At 49.7% G+C, this 15681-nt stretch overlaps 1 protein-coding gene across 2 annotated transcripts in view; it reads left to right on the top strand.

The window, feature by feature from the left end:
- baz1b (bromodomain adjacent to zinc finger domain, 1B) overlaps positions 1-15681 on the top strand; it is a 141551-nt gene that overhangs the window by 33694 nt on the left and 92176 nt on the right. Inside the window, exon 7 of one of the 2 annotated variants that reach the window (XM_072469329.1) lies at positions 3241-3267. The exons of the other annotated variant lie outside the window; for it this stretch is intronic. Coding sequence (XP_072325430.1) covers positions 3241-3267 — 27 coding nt within the window. The remainder of the gene's footprint in view (positions 1-3240; positions 3268-15681) is intronic. 2 annotated transcript variants of the gene reach the window in all.

Genomic DNA, 15681 nt, shown 5'->3' with positions numbered 1-15681 from the left:
TGGAGCATGACCTGTCTAGTCCGGGGTCGAGGACCGTGTTGAAGTCCCCACCCATGATCAGCTTGCGTGAATCTAAGTCTGGGATTTTCCCCAGCACCCTTTTAATGAAGTCAGCGTCGTCCAAATTTGGAGCATATACGTTAACCAGGACTACCCTCGCCTCCTCAAGCGTACCCCGGACCATAAGAAATCTACCACCTCCGTCTGCAATTGTCCCCTCCACCTCAAATTGAACCCGTTTATTGATCATGATTGCCACCTCCCTGGACTTAGAGTCCAAGCCCGAGTGGAAGACCTGGCTAATCCAGCCCTTCCTTAGTCTGTTCCGGTCAGTCACTTTCAGATGTGTCTCCTGCAGCATGATTACGTCCGCCTTTAGAGCCCGCAAATGCGCGAACACACGTGCCCTCTTGACTGGCTCGTTTAGTCCTCTGACATTCCAGGTGATCAGCCTGGTTGGAGGGCACCGTTCCCGTTGTGTAAACAGATGAGTGATACCGATCACCCCTTTCTGCGCATTAATAATAAAAACACACAGCAACACAGTACCCGCGTCACCCCCCTACATCCAATACCATTAACCCCCATTGCTTCCTGGCCACATTTCTGTTACGTTGGAAGCTCAAAAATGATAAAAACACAAAGAAAAAGCAAAAAGACAACCCAAAAGAGGGAGTGGGCACCCGTCCTCGCCCATTGTACCCATAGGCAGCAAAAACGGAAAAAAGCAACTACAAAGCACCTGTGAAGCAACAAAAATTATAAAGTCAGCCCAAGAAAACTAGGAGTCTCACAGATAATAATACTCAGACTCTGACTTTGGTCCGTGGGCCCTCAGTTCGGCACCAGTCCCTGATCCTTTGCGAACTCCATTGCCTCATCGGGGTCCATAAAGTAGTAATGCTGGCTCTGGTGCGTGACCCAAAGCCGCGCCGGGAAAAGCAGACCAAACTTCACGTGCTTTTTGAACAAAATCGCTTTAATTCTTTTAAAGGCTGCTCGCTGTCTTGCCACCTCCTGACTTAGGTCTTGGTAAATGCGCAGGACATTGTTGTTCTATGTACAGCTCTTCGTACTCTTTGCCCAGTGAAGGACCCGCTCCTTGTCTTTGAACCTGTGGAACCTGACCACCACTGGTCGAGGGGTGGGGGGGGGGGGGGGGGGGCAGTCGCAGCTGCCTCACCTGCACCCTGTGTGCCCCGTCCAGCTCCAGAGGTCGCGGAAAGGAGTTATTCCCCCATCAGCTGCTGCAACAGGTCTGCCACAAACGCCGTGGCGTCCGCTCCTTCGGCCCCCTCTGGGAGGCCAATAATTCTCAAATTTTGTCTGCGGGCTCTGTTTTTCAGGTCTTCAATTCTGTCAAGCAGCCTTCTCTGTCGCTCCGTCAACCCAGCTATCTCTATTGCAGCGATCGTGTGTGTCTGCCTCTTCCTCCACCGCTTGCTCTAGCTCCTTGACCTTTTTGTCCTGGGCCTCTAGCCTTTGGTTCACTTGCTCCACCGCTTTCTGCAGCGGTTCTAAGTTATCCGGCTTCATGTCTTCAAAACTTCTCTTTATGACCTGCAGCATATTGTCCAGCGCTGCTTGGATCGTCTGGTCCGCGGTCCGGTCAGCCATCTTTGGTCCCAGGTCAGCTCCCACACCACTTTGTCTCTGCCCCTTCTTTTCCTGCTGTCGCTGCTTTCTGCTCTTCTTTGTTTCCATACAGCTCCGCACACTTCAATCAGCAACTTTGTGGCCGTCTTTTCTAGCACTCAAAAGTTCCGAAAAGTCGGGAAACTAGGTCCAAAAAGCCAGCCGGAATGAGAGCCACCGAATGTGCGACTCACTCCCTCATAGCTGCCACCGGAAGCCCCACCAACAACTCTCTTGACTGTTGTTAAGTGATCAAACTACGTATTGTCATTGTGTAAATGAAATTATATTGCCAATTCAATATCGGGAAGACTAAAGCCATTGTTTGCGTTCCCCACTCTAAACAGTAGTCCCTAACTATCTATTCCATCCTACTCCCTACAACAGCCTGAAACTAAATCTTTTAACGTTGTGATATTTGACCCTAAGGTGAGCTTGTGACCAATAATCCACATCATCACTAAGACCACCTATTTATGCGCCCGTATTTGTGCTGTTGTCTCAGCTCATCTGCTGGAACTCTGTGCATGCTGACCTACACTGACTCCTGGTCAAAGCAATGTCTTCATCCTTGTTTTTTTTAATATAAGTTTAGAGTATCCAATTATTTTTTTTTCCAATTAAGGGGCAATTTAGCATCACCAATCCACCTACCCTGCAAATCTTTTGGACTGTAGGGGTAAGACACGGGGAGAATGTGCAAACTCCACACGGACAGTGACCAGGGGCCGGGATTGAACCCGGGTCCTAGGTGCCGTAAGGCAGCAGAGCTAACAATGGAATGAAAAGCAAACTGAATAACATCCAAGTATCCATAAGTGGCTTCACAGTGAAATTTGTCATATATATATATTCATGTCTTGAGTCCTAATACATTTCAATTGCAAACCTGAAATTCCTTTGCACAACTACACGTTCCAACTTAACAGTCCTCTTGATCAACTGCCTAGAGTAGAAGGCAGCGATTTTAAGTTCAAAATGCCACATATGACTTGAATATAATCTAGCTTTTGTATAATGTGTTAGAGATTATTGTAGGGATTTGGGGCAGCAGTGTTGTTTCTTAGACCTGAATGCCAAGTATTACTTTGTAGTCAAACGTGCATGCAACTATCTTAAAATGTTTGGTCTACTCTACTCCATTTTAATTTGCCCTTTTGAAGATGCTGGAGTACCATTTACAATGGGTATCCACCAGTACCATTCCCAAGTACTCCTTATCTGTATATAGACTGTGATTATTGACTGATATTTGATGGACAAACTTTTGCGATCAACTTCATCCTGGCAGTGATGTATTAGCAAGTGTATTCAGCAGGGGACATTAGATTGCAATCAGGAACAGGAACCTTTGGTCCCTGTTAATTAACCTGGGGCCCTTGCCTTCTGTGGCTAAAATCCACTGCATAGACTCTGAGCAAAAGGCCTCTGGTCTGTACAATTTCAGATACGTGCTAGTTATGCTGGTTATGGTGGGTGGAAGGGAGGTTTTGTTTTTCTTTACTTGGACTGTGGTGTTGTTAATTACAATTGCCAATCTCTCAGACTGATCCCAGCACAGTAGTGGTTGGGATGTTAATGTGAGTTTCTTGATAATTAATGCAGCCTCCTAAATGGACAGAAGATGATGAGGTAAGCTGCTTCGTGAGCTTGATTTGCATGAGTCATTGTGCTGTTCGTGGTGGCTGTGTGTCTGTTCAGAGAATGTCACCTTTAAGTGTTTGTTTGTTTAATTTGATGTCCTCTCATAGATGCTTATCCTTGCCCCAACCCTTCAAGATTCCGATGACATGTGCCAAGGATATTCTTTCAAGCCAGTGTTGCTTTTAAAGTCTGTTGGCAAAATAATGCTTTCTTTTAAACCAACTGAAATCCCCACTCCCAAGAAAATCCATATGTCGGCTAAATATATTTGTGTATTTAATTCTTCTCTGTATTTTCCAATTTGATCATTTTTATTCAGGAAAAAAAAACCATCATCTTGTATTCTGTGCTCTAAATTGTTTGAGGTAGTTGAAAGATACTTGTTATCAGAGGTGAAGTTTTCTGCAACTTCCAGTAACAAGCACTACTTAAAAGTTATTTTCAGAGGCTGATTAACTTTTTCACAGCCCTTGGGCAGCACTGTTGCCTCACGGCGCCGAGGTCCCAGGTTCGATCCTGGCTCTGGGTCACTGTCCGTGTGAAGTTTGCACATTCTCCCCGTGTTTGCGTGGGTTTCGCCCCGACAACCCAAAGATGTGCAGCGTAGGTGGATTGGCCACGCTAAATTGTCCCTTAATTGGAAAAAATGAATTGGGTACTCTAAATTTAAAAAAAAAAAACTTTTCCACAGCCCTGTATTGCCCAGTCATGTGTAATGTATTATTTGGTTCTGTTGAATACACTTTGACGTGGCCACATATGCCAGCTGTATCTTTATGCTTTTTTTTTGTCCTTGTTCCCCTCTCATTCACACAGCATCCAAACTTGGGCATAAACTACAATTCCTTTGCCACCATTGGTTCAGTATGCTGGAATTCCTGACCTAACATCTTTGTGGGAACACTGTCAGTACTGCAGTAGTTTAAGGAGAAGGCTCATTACCTTTTCGGGAACTAGGGGTCAGCTGTAAATGCAGCTTTGCCAATTGCCCACAGCCCTATCCAGAAGTTGTATTCATAAAATTTTCATCTTGTACCATTCAATTCTATCACAGTCATGTACATTTTGCTCCCTTTCCTCCTCAGTCTGGTTGCTTATGTTTCAACTTTGACTCCATTGTGTGCACTGTATCTTAACAATTAGAAATGTGCTTTCAGAAGAGGTAGTGGCACAACTTACTTGCAAACTTAGTTACTTTGACAATCTTTTATCTTTGTGTTAAGACCAGAAGAATGACACCTGGCTGGAGAATGCTTTGTTAGTGAAATTAAAATTGAAAAGTTGAGTAGTGTACTGTTTAGCAAGTGGTATTAACAGCCAGTTTTAACATCAGCATTTTCCATGTCTAGTGTAATGGAAAAGAGATGTACTTGTTTGCTTTGGTGTTTGTTAAGATGCAAAAAAAGTACATTCCTAGTGCTAAGTGATATGGATGGTGTAAAAATAAGGGCTGAAAAATGTTCTGCATAGCCCAGCGTTTGCGGAAGTACCCCTTTATATCTCACCTCCATTTTTTTGCTAAATTCCTGTGGCCTGAACTTTCAAATACAATCCTGAAATAGAGAGGCAATTAGTCTGTCGCTTTAGAATATCTTGATTGTTCTCAGTCAGGATTATTCAGAACTCTGCCTGGGTTTCTCATCTCCTGAGATGGTATACAGATTCAAAGGTAATTCCTGGTATCAGAAATACAAGTTATGAACAAAGATTAAGGAATGTATGTTCATTTGTTGGAATTTGAGAAAGGGGAACTTTTTTGCAATGGGGATGGAGTATAACGGTAGAGAGGTTTTGCCAAACTGTACAGGGCATTGGTGCGACTGTACCTAGAGTAGTTTGTACAGTTTTGATCTCCTTAGGAGTTATATATTTGCATCGGTGGCTGTTCAGAAAAGATTTACTAGGTTAATTCTTGGGATGGAAGAGGTTAACGTACGAGGAAAGGTTGAGCAGGTTGAGCCTAAACTGAATGGAGTTAAGAAGAATGTGAGATTGTTGAAACCTATCCATCAGATTCTGAGGGGGCTTGACAGGATAGATGCTGAGAGGATGTTTTCTCTCGTGGGGAAATCTAGATCTGGGGGCACAGTTTCAAAACAGGGGACCTCCCATTTAAGATGGAGATGAAGACGAATTTCTCAGAGCGTCATTAATCTGGAATTCTCCACCAGGAAGAGCAGTGGAGGCTGTGCCATTGAATATATTCGAAGCTGAATTAGACAGATTTTTGATCTACAAGAGAGTCTTGAGCTTTCTGTGGGGCAGGCAGGAAAGTGGAGTTCAGGCCACAATCCGATAAGCCGTGATCTCATTGAATAGTGGAACAGGCTGGCAGGGCCAAATGTCCAACTCCTGCTCCTTTCTTAGTGTGTGTTTTTTTTCATAGGGCAATACAATTGTGGAATGAGTAATTAGTAGGACAGTTAACTTATCTTTTAGGTATGCCCAGAAGTTTGCATTTACTCTAAACTCTGGAATTTATGCAGGTCGTTTTTGTAGAAAATCCTGCCATTGCAGCAGATGGTAATAGAGAGACAATTAGATTCATTTCTGGAGGGAATGGTGTATTGAGAGGGTGGATATAGGGGAAACTAATCTATGTAAAGTGGGAGTGGGGATAATGGCATTTAATTGTCCTTATTCTAAAAAGTACTAATGTCTCCATAGAATCATAGAATGGTTACATCACAGAAGGAGTCTGTTTGTGTCCTGTGCTGGCTCTCCACGTGAGAAATTCACCTATTGTCACTATCTCACCTTTTCCTTGTAGCCCTACAAATTGTTTTCCTCTTCAGATCATGATTCAATTCTCTCAAAAACCATGATTGAATCTGCCTCCACCACCTTCTCGCAGTGCATTCCAAATCCTAACTGCTCGCTTCATTTTTAAAAACGTTTTTCCTCATGTCACCAGTCACCTTAAATTGACGTCTTCCGGCTCTCAATCCTCTACCCCTCATGATTTTTAAGAGTCTACTAAATCTCCCCTCAACCTTCTCACCCCTATGGAGAATAGCTTCTCCAATCTATCCACACTGAAGTTCCTCATCCCTTGAACCATTCCCTTGTATCTTTTCTGTACCACTCTAATGCCTTCACATCCTCTCTAAAATGTGATGCTCAGAATTGGAAACATTCCAGTTGAGGTCAAACCAGCATTTTAGATAAATTTATCATAACTTACTTGCTTTTGTACTCTTAATCCTCGACAAATAGTGTTTCAGATGCTGTATGCTTTATTAACCACTGAAACTATCTGCCCACTTTAATGAATTATACACACCTACACGCCATGCTACCTTAGCGACACACTTGGAGTGGCTGTGAATTAAAAGTCAAATAGTTTCACTGGGGAAGAGAATATACAAACAAGAACATTGAAGAAAATATTTTAAAAGGATGAATTGCTGTAGTTTTTATTAAACACCAACACAGAAGTACTTGGTGAACTTGTAGATCAGAAGCTGGATCCCATGACCTTTCCTTGGTGACATTTCCTGATTTATTCTCACACCATTTGCCTGGAATATTTTCTTGGAAACTTGGGAGGCCACTGTCCATTGTGAAGGAGAAGAGCTACTAACTGTAAGAATCCCAGCCTTCAATCCAGCATTAGCGATGCTGAGAAAACATGTACCAAACAGGATAAAAACAAGTTCAATTTGTCATGTCTTGTTTTCTCATCGCAGTGTATGAGGATGAGCGAGAATCTATGAAGCTGGCCTAGAACAGTGCATGTGGAGAAGTCTTATCTGCTGTTAGGCTATGGGAATGAATGGACCCAGACCTCCATCTGGAGTTGATGAGCCACAGAGTGATTTGCTAGGTTGTGGGGTGAGGAAGTCGCCAGCAGATACTCAATCTCCCGTTTCTTTGGCCAATCATTTTTTAAAAATAAATTTAGAGTACCCAATTAATTTTTTCCAATTAAGTGGCAGTTTAGCGTGTTCAATCCATCTAGCTTGCACATTTTTGGGTTGTGGGGCAAGACCCACGCAAACACAGGGAGAACGTGCAAACTCCACACGGACAGTGACCCAGAGCCGGGATCGAACCTGGGACCTCGGCGCCGTGAGGCCATAGTGCTAACCCACTGCGCCACCATGCTGCCCTATCTTTGGCCAATCATAAGCACATGCTCGTCACTAGCCAATCGCAAGTGAATTCCTAAAACTTACACTTGGATCTAATACTTACCAATCTTTCAGAATTGTCAGGTTTTAAAATACATTATCCAGCTAAGCTGTTGCTTTGAAAGCTAGCTCTTGTGTGGGCTGGTGTTGCACAAGAGTGCGATAATCATTCAGCACACAGTTTCTCCATGTTTCAGCCATTGACCGATTTGAGACCTGAGCAGCTACTGCATGATATATTTTGTCCATGACAGAAAGCTGTGGGGTTTTTTGAAGCACAGACAATCGGACTGTTCCACGATGCTCGTCTTGTGTTTCATAATGGTGGGCAAGTGTAATGTTAGAATCTTCAACTCCTTCCTGATGCCTGCCTTGCTGAATCAAATTCGCTGCCTCAACAAACCACTAAGTTTCCCCGCAAGTTTAGCCATACTCTCAGGATTTGCACGGAATATCAAATCCCGTAGAGCAATGCCTATGGTAAATCAAAATTACTCACTTAAGACCCTGGATTAGCCAAACTTGTCTAAGCTTGATATATGACTGAACCAATCAGAGCAGAGTTACACCACACAAGGAACATTAAATCATGGAGCGCTGGGCAAGCCATCCTTTGACCTAGAGATGTCCCTGTGAAAGGACGTGTCCCGGCAGGATTGGTTGACAACTTCACGATAACTGGAGTTTCATATCTTCTGAGTTTGATTCATGCAATTTCACTGTATCTCATAAGAGTTAGGTAATCCTATTTAGTACTAGGTGTTTGATATTGAACACTTTCAGTCTAAATTTTGTGGTATTTTCCCCAACTTGTGGAGGGCACTCCTCCTTGCATATGTGAGGTAAATGGCTAGATCTATGTTCCCAGCATCAAAATTCAGATTACTGGATAGTACATAAAAAGGTTTTTCTTTTCAGTGATTGGACCTAACTGGAGTAAGTGCTAATAATATCAGAGTTCCATTTTTCCAGATGTGTATGTGAAACCTGCTCTTGCCTTGAGCACACTTGCTCTTTTGCCATCTCTGCTGTTACGGTCCCAGTTCCTACTGAACAGGAAGATCCCAGAATGGGACCGCAACTTTTACTTTTTTTTAGAAAACGTGGATGAACAGTCACAGGAATGCCAATTTGCTTTTAGCAACAAAAAAAAAATTGATGACAATACAGTACTCCTACACTCCCATTTATCTTCACAAATGTACACAAATGTAAAGGATAACATAGGTCTCAAAATATAGCTTGTGCTATAAGGTTTTCAGTAAACACAGTCCCTGTATCACAACAGGCTAGCTGTGGTCAGACAACACCCTACTCTGAAACCAAGTAGTAGATGTCACTCAATTGAACTTCTGTGGATTTTTCATCAATTTCACCCCAGATGATTGTCATGCATGTGATTCCAAACTCCACTCTCAAAAAAACACACTTTAGAATCTCCTCACAAATTATGTTTCCCCTCAGATGTTTACAGCAAGGATCCACCTCCAGGGTTTCCAACTCCTTTCAGTATTCCTTTGTCTTGAATAGGCAGAAACTTTCAAGCTTTCATACAACCTCTTAAGGTACTCAGTCTCCAACAGATTCCTATTATTTCTAAAACTGGAAATAAGGACACCAAACTTTACGATTGCTTGGAGATCTGGCTTTTCTCTAGCCAACCTTATCAGCTCTGCTCTTCCCAGACCTGTCTTTAACTTCAGTGAACAGTATCCTGCTCAAATTCCAGTTCCTGTTTTCCTCAAATCATCAAAGAAACCTCTCTTTTCATTTCCTAGTTTCTCAAATTAGTTTTCTTGCCCAATACTCCATCATAGATTTTCCTGTTTCTAGCATGGCTGTGAAAGTTACCTACACAATGCAAAGCTCCAACTGCTCGACATTCAGCTGAAATTAAACTCAAAAAGCCTTCCTACACTAAAGGTACCCCTGGTTGCTAAGCACCAGCTCATTCTTTCTCCGATGCTCGTGTTTACCTTTCGTATTGTAAGCTCCCTAAGCACAGTGCAGATGTGCATGGAAATGCCTTGGTTTAACATGAAGCTCATGTCGAGAGGACTAGAATACAAGAGCAGGGATGTACTTCTGAGGCTCCATAAGGCCCCATTTGGAGTATTGTGAGCCGTTTTCGGCCCCGTATCTAAGGAAGGATGTTCAGGCCTTGGAAAGGGTCCAGAGGAGGTTCACAAGAATGATTCCTGGAATGAAGAGCTTGTCGTATGAGGAACGGTTGAGGACTCTGGGTCTGTATTGTTGGAGTTTAGAAGAATGAGTTGGGGGGGGGTGGAATTGCACGATACTGAGAGGCCTTGATAGAGTGGGCGCAGAGAGGATGTTTCCACTAGTAGGAAAGACAAACCCGAGGGACAGTCCTTTAAAACTGAGATGAGGAATTTCTTCAACCAGAGAGTGGTGAATCTGGAACTCATTGCTGTAGAAGGCTGTGGAGCCCAAATCATTGAGTGTCTTTAAGACAGAGATAGATACATTCTTGATTAATAAGGGGGTCAGGGGGTATAGGGAAAAGGCAGGAGACTGGGGATGAGAAAAATATCAGCCGTGATTGAATGGTGGAGCCGTATGGCCTATTTCTGTTCCAATGTCTTATGGTCTTAAAGGTTTACTCCGACACATACTAAATTAAACTCAAATCTATAACTTATTTCTAATATTCAACAATACAACCATAGATCATTAAAACCCCCTCTGCTTCCTGACACTGTTATCTGCATGCTGTAGAATTCGTAGCTTTATATTTGTTAGAATTTGGTATTGAGGGAAGCTTTGACAAAGTCAAAGGAGAGGAAAAAAAATAACATGCAGGATTGGCTGATCGGCATTTTGGTAACGCTGCAGTTACGTTTGAAGGACAATTCACATCATGGCACACTGAAGACTGAGGCACTGATGTACTGAATACTACAAAGTTTAAATCGGTTAAAAAGCTCTTCATTGAGCTCTGTCACATAGGTAATGTTTACAGAAAAAGACAATTGGGATCTCCTATCGGAGTTTAATTGCATTTAGTGTGTAAATCATTTTTAACTTGCTGCCTGCAGTGCATCTAGCTGTATGCTCCCAGTTGGATGATGTTGTGACTGCTTCCCCTCTCTCTTTTTCCCCTCTCTCTTTTTCCCCTCTCTCTCTTTCCCCCCTCTCTCTCTCTTTCCCCTCTCTCTCGCTTCCCCTCTCTCTCACTCTCTCTTTCCCCTCTCTCTCTTTCCCCTCTCTCTCTTTCCCCTCTCCCTCTTTCCCCTCTCTCTCTTTCCCCTCTCCCTCTTTCCCCTCACTCTTTCCCCTCGCTCCCTTTCCCCTCTCTATCCCCTCTCTCTCTATCCCCTCTCTCTCTATCCCCTCTCTCTCTATCCCCTCTCCTCTATCCCCTCTCTCTCTATCCCCTCTCTCTCTATCCCCTCTCTCTATCCCCTCTCTCTCTATCCCCTCTCTCTCTATCCCCTCTCTCTCTATCCCCTCTCTCTCTTTCCCCTCTCTCTTTCCCCTCTCTCTCTTTCCCTCTCTCTCTTTCCCCTCTCTCTCTTTCCCCTCTCTCTCTTCCCCTCTCTCTCTCTCTCTCTCTCTCTCTCTCTCTCTCTCTTCCCCTCTCTCTCACACTCTCGTCTCTCTTTCCCTCTATCTCTTTCCCCCCTCTCTCTCTTCTTTCCCCTCCTCTCTTTCCCATTGCTCTCCCTTTCCTCTCTCTTCCCCTCTCTCTTCCCCTCTCTCTTCCCCTCTCTCTTCCCCTCTCTTCCCTCTCTCTTCCCTCTCTCTTCCCTCTCTCTTCCCCCTCTCTCTTTCCCCCTCTCTCTTTCCCCCCTCTCTCTTTCCCCCCTCTCTCTTTCCCCCCTCTCTCTTTCCCCCTCTCTCTTCCCCCTCTCTCTTTCCCCCTCTCTCTTTCCCCCCTCTCTCTTTCCCCCCTCTCTCTTTCCCCCCTCTCTCTTTCCCCCTCTCTCTTTCCCCCCCTCTCTCTTCCCCCCCTCTCTCTTCCCCCCCTCTCTCTTTCCCCCCTCTCTCTTTCCCCCCCTCTCTCTTCCCCCCTCTCTTCCCCCCACTCTCCCCCCCCCTCACCCCCCCCCTCTCCCCCCCCTCTCTCCCCCCCCCCTCTCCCCCCCTCTCACCCCCCCCCCTCTCCCCCCCCCTCTCTCCCCCCCCCTCACTCCCCCCCCTCTCTCCCCCCCTCCTCCCCCCCCCTCTCTCCCCCCCCACCTCTCCCCCCCTCTCTCCCCCCCCCCTCTCCCCCCCTCTCACCCCCCCCTCTCTCCCCCCCCTCTCTCCCCCCCCTCTCCCCCCCCTCTCTCCCCCCCCTCTCTCCCCCCCCTCTCCCCCCCCTCTCTCCCCCCCCTCTCTCCCCCCCTCTCTTCTCCCCCCTCTCTCCCCCTCTCTCCCCTCCCTCTCTTCCCCCCTCTCTTCCCCCCCTCTCTTCCCCCCTCATCCCCCTCTCTACCCCCTCTCTTCCCCCCCACTCTTCCCCCCTCAACTCCCCCCACACTTCCCCCACACTCCCCCCTCTCCCCCTCTCTTCCCCCCTCACTTCCCCCCTCTCCATCCCCCCTCACCTCCCCCCTCACAACCCCCCACACAACCCCCACTTCCCCCCTCTCATCCCCCCTCTCTTCCCCCCTCTCTTCCCCCCACGACTTCCCCCCCTCTCTTCCCCCCTCTCTCCCCCCACTCTTCCCCCCTCTCTTCCCCCCTCTCTTCCCCCCTCTCATCCCCCCTCTCAACCCCCCCTCAACCCCCACACTTCCCCCCCTCACATCCCCCCCTCTCCCCCACACAACCTTCCCCCCCTCCTTCCCCCCTCTCTCCCCCTCTCTTCCCCCCACTCTTCCCCCCTCTCTTCCCCCCTCTCTTCCCCCCTCTCTTCCCCCCTCTCTTCCCCCTCTCTTCCCCCCTCTCTTCCCCCCTCTCTTCCCCCCTCTCTTCCCCCCCTCTCTTCCCCCCTCTCTTCCCCCTCTCTTCCCCCCTCTCTTCCCCCCTCTCTTCCCCCCTCTCTTCCCCCCTCTCTTCCCCCTCTCTTCCCCCCTCTCTTCCCCCCACTCTTCCCCCCCTCTCTTCCCCCCCTCTCTTCCCCCCCTCTCTTCCCCCCCTCTCTTCCCCCCCTCTCTTCCCCCCCCTCTCTTCCCCCCCCTCTCTTCCCCCCCCTCTCTTCCCTCCCCTCTCTTCCCTCCCCTCTCTTCTCCCCCCTCTCTTCTCCCTCCCCTCTCTCTCCCCCCCTCTCTCTCCCCCTCTCTCCCCCCTCTCTCTTCCCCCCCCTCTCTCCCCCCCTCTCTCCCCCCTCTCTCTCCCCCCTCTCTCTTTCCCCTCTCTCTCACACACTCTCTTTCCCCCCTCTCTCTCTTTCCCGTTGCTCCCTTTCCTCTCTTCCCCTCTCTCTCTTTACCCTCTCTCTTTCTCCCCTCTCTCTCTCTCCGGTCTCTTTCCCCTCTCTCTCTCTTTCCCCTCTCTCTCTCTTTCCCCTCTCTCTCTCTTTCCCCTCTCTCTCTCTCTTTCCCCTCTCCTCTTTCCCGTTGCTCCCTTTCCTCTCTCTTCCCCTCTCTCTCTCCCCCTCTCTCCCTCCCCCCCTCTCCCTCCCCTCTCTCTCCCCCCCCTCTCTCCCTCCCCTCTCTCCCCCCCCTCACCTCCCCCCTCTCTCTCCCCCCCTCTCACTCCCCCCTCTCTCTCACACCCCCCCTCTCTCTCTCTCCCCCCTCTCTCTCTCTCTTCCCCCCCTCTCACTCTCTTCCCCCCCTCTCACACTCTTCCCCCCTCTCTCACTCATCCCCCCCTCTCTCTCTCTCCCCCCTCTCACCCCCCCTCTCTCCCTCCCCTGTCTCCCCCCCCCTCTCTCCACCTCTCTCCCCCCCCTCTCTCCCCCCCCTCTCTCCCCCCCCCTCTCCCCCCCCCCTCTCACCCCCTCTCTCTCCCCCTCTCTCTCCCCCTCTCTCTCCCCCTCTTTCTCCCCCTCTTTCTCCCCCTCTCTCTCCCCCTCTCTCTCCCCCTCTCTCTCCCCCTCTCTCTCCCCCTCTCTCTCCCCCTCTCTCTCCCCCTCTCTCTCCCCCTCTCTCTCCCCCTCTCTCTCCCCCTCTCTCTCCCCCCCTCTCTCCCCCCCTCTCTCCCCCCCCTCTCTCCCCCCCTCTCTTTCCCCCTCTCTCTCCCCCTCTCTCCCCCCTCTCTCCCCCTCTCTCTCCCCCCCTCTCTCCCCCTCTCTCTCCCCCTCTCTCCCCCTCTCTCTCCCCCTCTCTCTCCCCCTCTCTCTCCCCCTCTCTCTCCCCCTCTCTCTCCCCCTCTCTCTCCCCCTCTCTCTCCCCCTCTCTCTCCCCCTCTCTCTCCCCCTCGTCTCCCCCTCTCTCTCCCCCTCTCTCTCCCCCTCTCTCTTTCCCCTCTCTCTTTCCCCTCTCTCTCTCTTTCCCCTCTCTCTCTCTTTCCCCTCTCTCTCTCTTTCCCCTCTCTCTCTCTTTCCCCTCTCTCTCTCTTTCCCCTCTCTCTCTCTTTCCCCTCTCTCTCTCTCTTTCCCCTCTCTCTCTCTTTCCCCTCTCTCTCTCTTTCCCCTCTCTCTCTCTTCCCCTCTCTCTCTCTTTCCCTCTCTCTCTCTTTCTCCCCTCTTTCTCTTCCCTCTCTCTCTTTCCCCTCTCTCTCTTTCCCCCTCTCTCCTCTTTCCCCTCTCTCTCTCTTTCCCCCCTCCTCTCCTTTCCCCCCTCTCCTTCCCCCCTCTCTCTTTCCCCCTCTCTCTCTTTCCCCCTCTCTCTCTTTTCCCCCTCTCTCTCTTTCCCCCTCTCTCTCTTCCCCCTCTCTCTCTTTCCCCCCTCTCTCTCCTGTTCCCCTTCTCTCTTTTCCCCCCTCTCTTTTCCCCCTCTCTCTTTCCCCCCCTCTTTTCCCCCCCTCTCTTTCCCCCCCTCTCTTCCCCCTCTCTCTTTCCCCCCCCCCTCTTTCCCCCCCCCTCTCTTTCCCCCCCCCTCTCTTTCCCCCCCCCTCTCTTTCCCCCCCCCCTCTCTTTCCCCCCCCCCTCTCTTCTCCCCCCCCTCTTCTCCCCCCCCCCTCTCTTCTCCCCCCCCCTCTCTTCTCCCCCCCCCTCTCTTCTCCCCCCCCCCCTCTCTTCTCCCCCCCCCTCTCTTCTCCCCCCCCTCTCTTCTCCCCCCCCTCTCTTCTCCCCCCCTCTCTTCTCCCCCCCCTCTCTCTCCCCCCCCCACTCTTCTCCCCCCCCCCCCCTCTCTTCTCCCCCCCCCCTCTCTTCTCCCCCCCCCCTCTCTTCTCCCCCCCCTCTCTTCTCCCCCCCCTCTCTTCTCCCCCCCCTCTCTTCTCCCCCCCCTCTCTTCCCCCCCTCTCTTCCCCCCCTCTCTTCCCCCCTCTCTTCCCCCTCTCTCTCCCCCCCCTCTCTTTTCCCCTCTCTCTCCCCCCCCTCTCTTTCCCCTCTCTCTCACACACTCTCTTTCCCCCCTCTCTCTTTTCCCGTTGCTCCCTTTTCCTCTCTTCCCCTCTCTCTCTTTACCCTCTCTCTTTCTCCCCTCTCTCTCTCTCCGGTCTCTTCCCCTCTCTCTCTCTTTCCCCTCTCTCTCTCTTTCCCCTCTCTCTCTCTCTCTCTTTCCCCTCTCTCTCTCTCTCTCTTTCCCCTCTCTCTTTCCCGTTGCTCCCTTTCCTCTCTCTTCCCCTCTCTCTCTCCCCCTCTCTCCCTCCCCTCTCTCCCTCCCCTCTCTCCCTCCCCTCTCTCCCTCCCCTCTCTCCCTCCCCTCTCACCCCCCTCTCTCTCCCCCCTCTCTCCCCCCTCTCTCTCCCCCCCTCTCTCTCCCCCCCCTCTCTCTCTCTTCCCCCCCTCTCTCTCTCTTCCCCCCTCTCTCTCTCTTCCCCCCTCTCTCTCTCTCCCCCCCTCTCTCTCTCCCCCCCCCTCTCTCCCCCCCTCTCTCTCTCTTCCCCCCCTCTCTCTCTCCCCCCCCCCTCTCTCCCCCCCTCTCTCTCCCCCCCCCTCTCTTCCCCCCCTCTCTTCCCCCCCCTCTCTCTCCCCCTCTCTCTCCCCCTCTCTCTCCCCCTCTCTCTCCCCCTCTCTCTCCCCCCCTCTCTTCCCCCTCTCTCTCCCCCCCCTCTCTTTCCCTCTCTCTCACACACTCTCTTTCCCCCTCTCTCTCTTTCCTGTTGCTCCCTTTCCTCTCTTCCCCTCTCTCTCTTTACCCTCTCTCTTTCTCCCCTCTCTCTCTCTCCGGTCTCTTTCCCCTCTCTCTCTCTTCCCCTCTCTCTCTCTCTTTCCCCTCTCTCTCTCTCTCTCTTTCCCCTCTCTCTCTCTCTCTCTTTCCCCTCTCTC

Source organism: Scyliorhinus torazame, chromosome 12, assembly GCF_047496885.1.
Source record: "Scyliorhinus torazame isolate Kashiwa2021f chromosome 12, sScyTor2.1, whole genome shotgun sequence".
Classification (NCBI taxonomy): Eukaryota; Metazoa; Chordata; class Chondrichthyes; order Carcharhiniformes; family Scyliorhinidae; genus Scyliorhinus; species Scyliorhinus torazame.
Note: the sequence above shows the minus strand (reverse complement) of the source record. Positions and strands in the feature narration are given on the sequence as shown.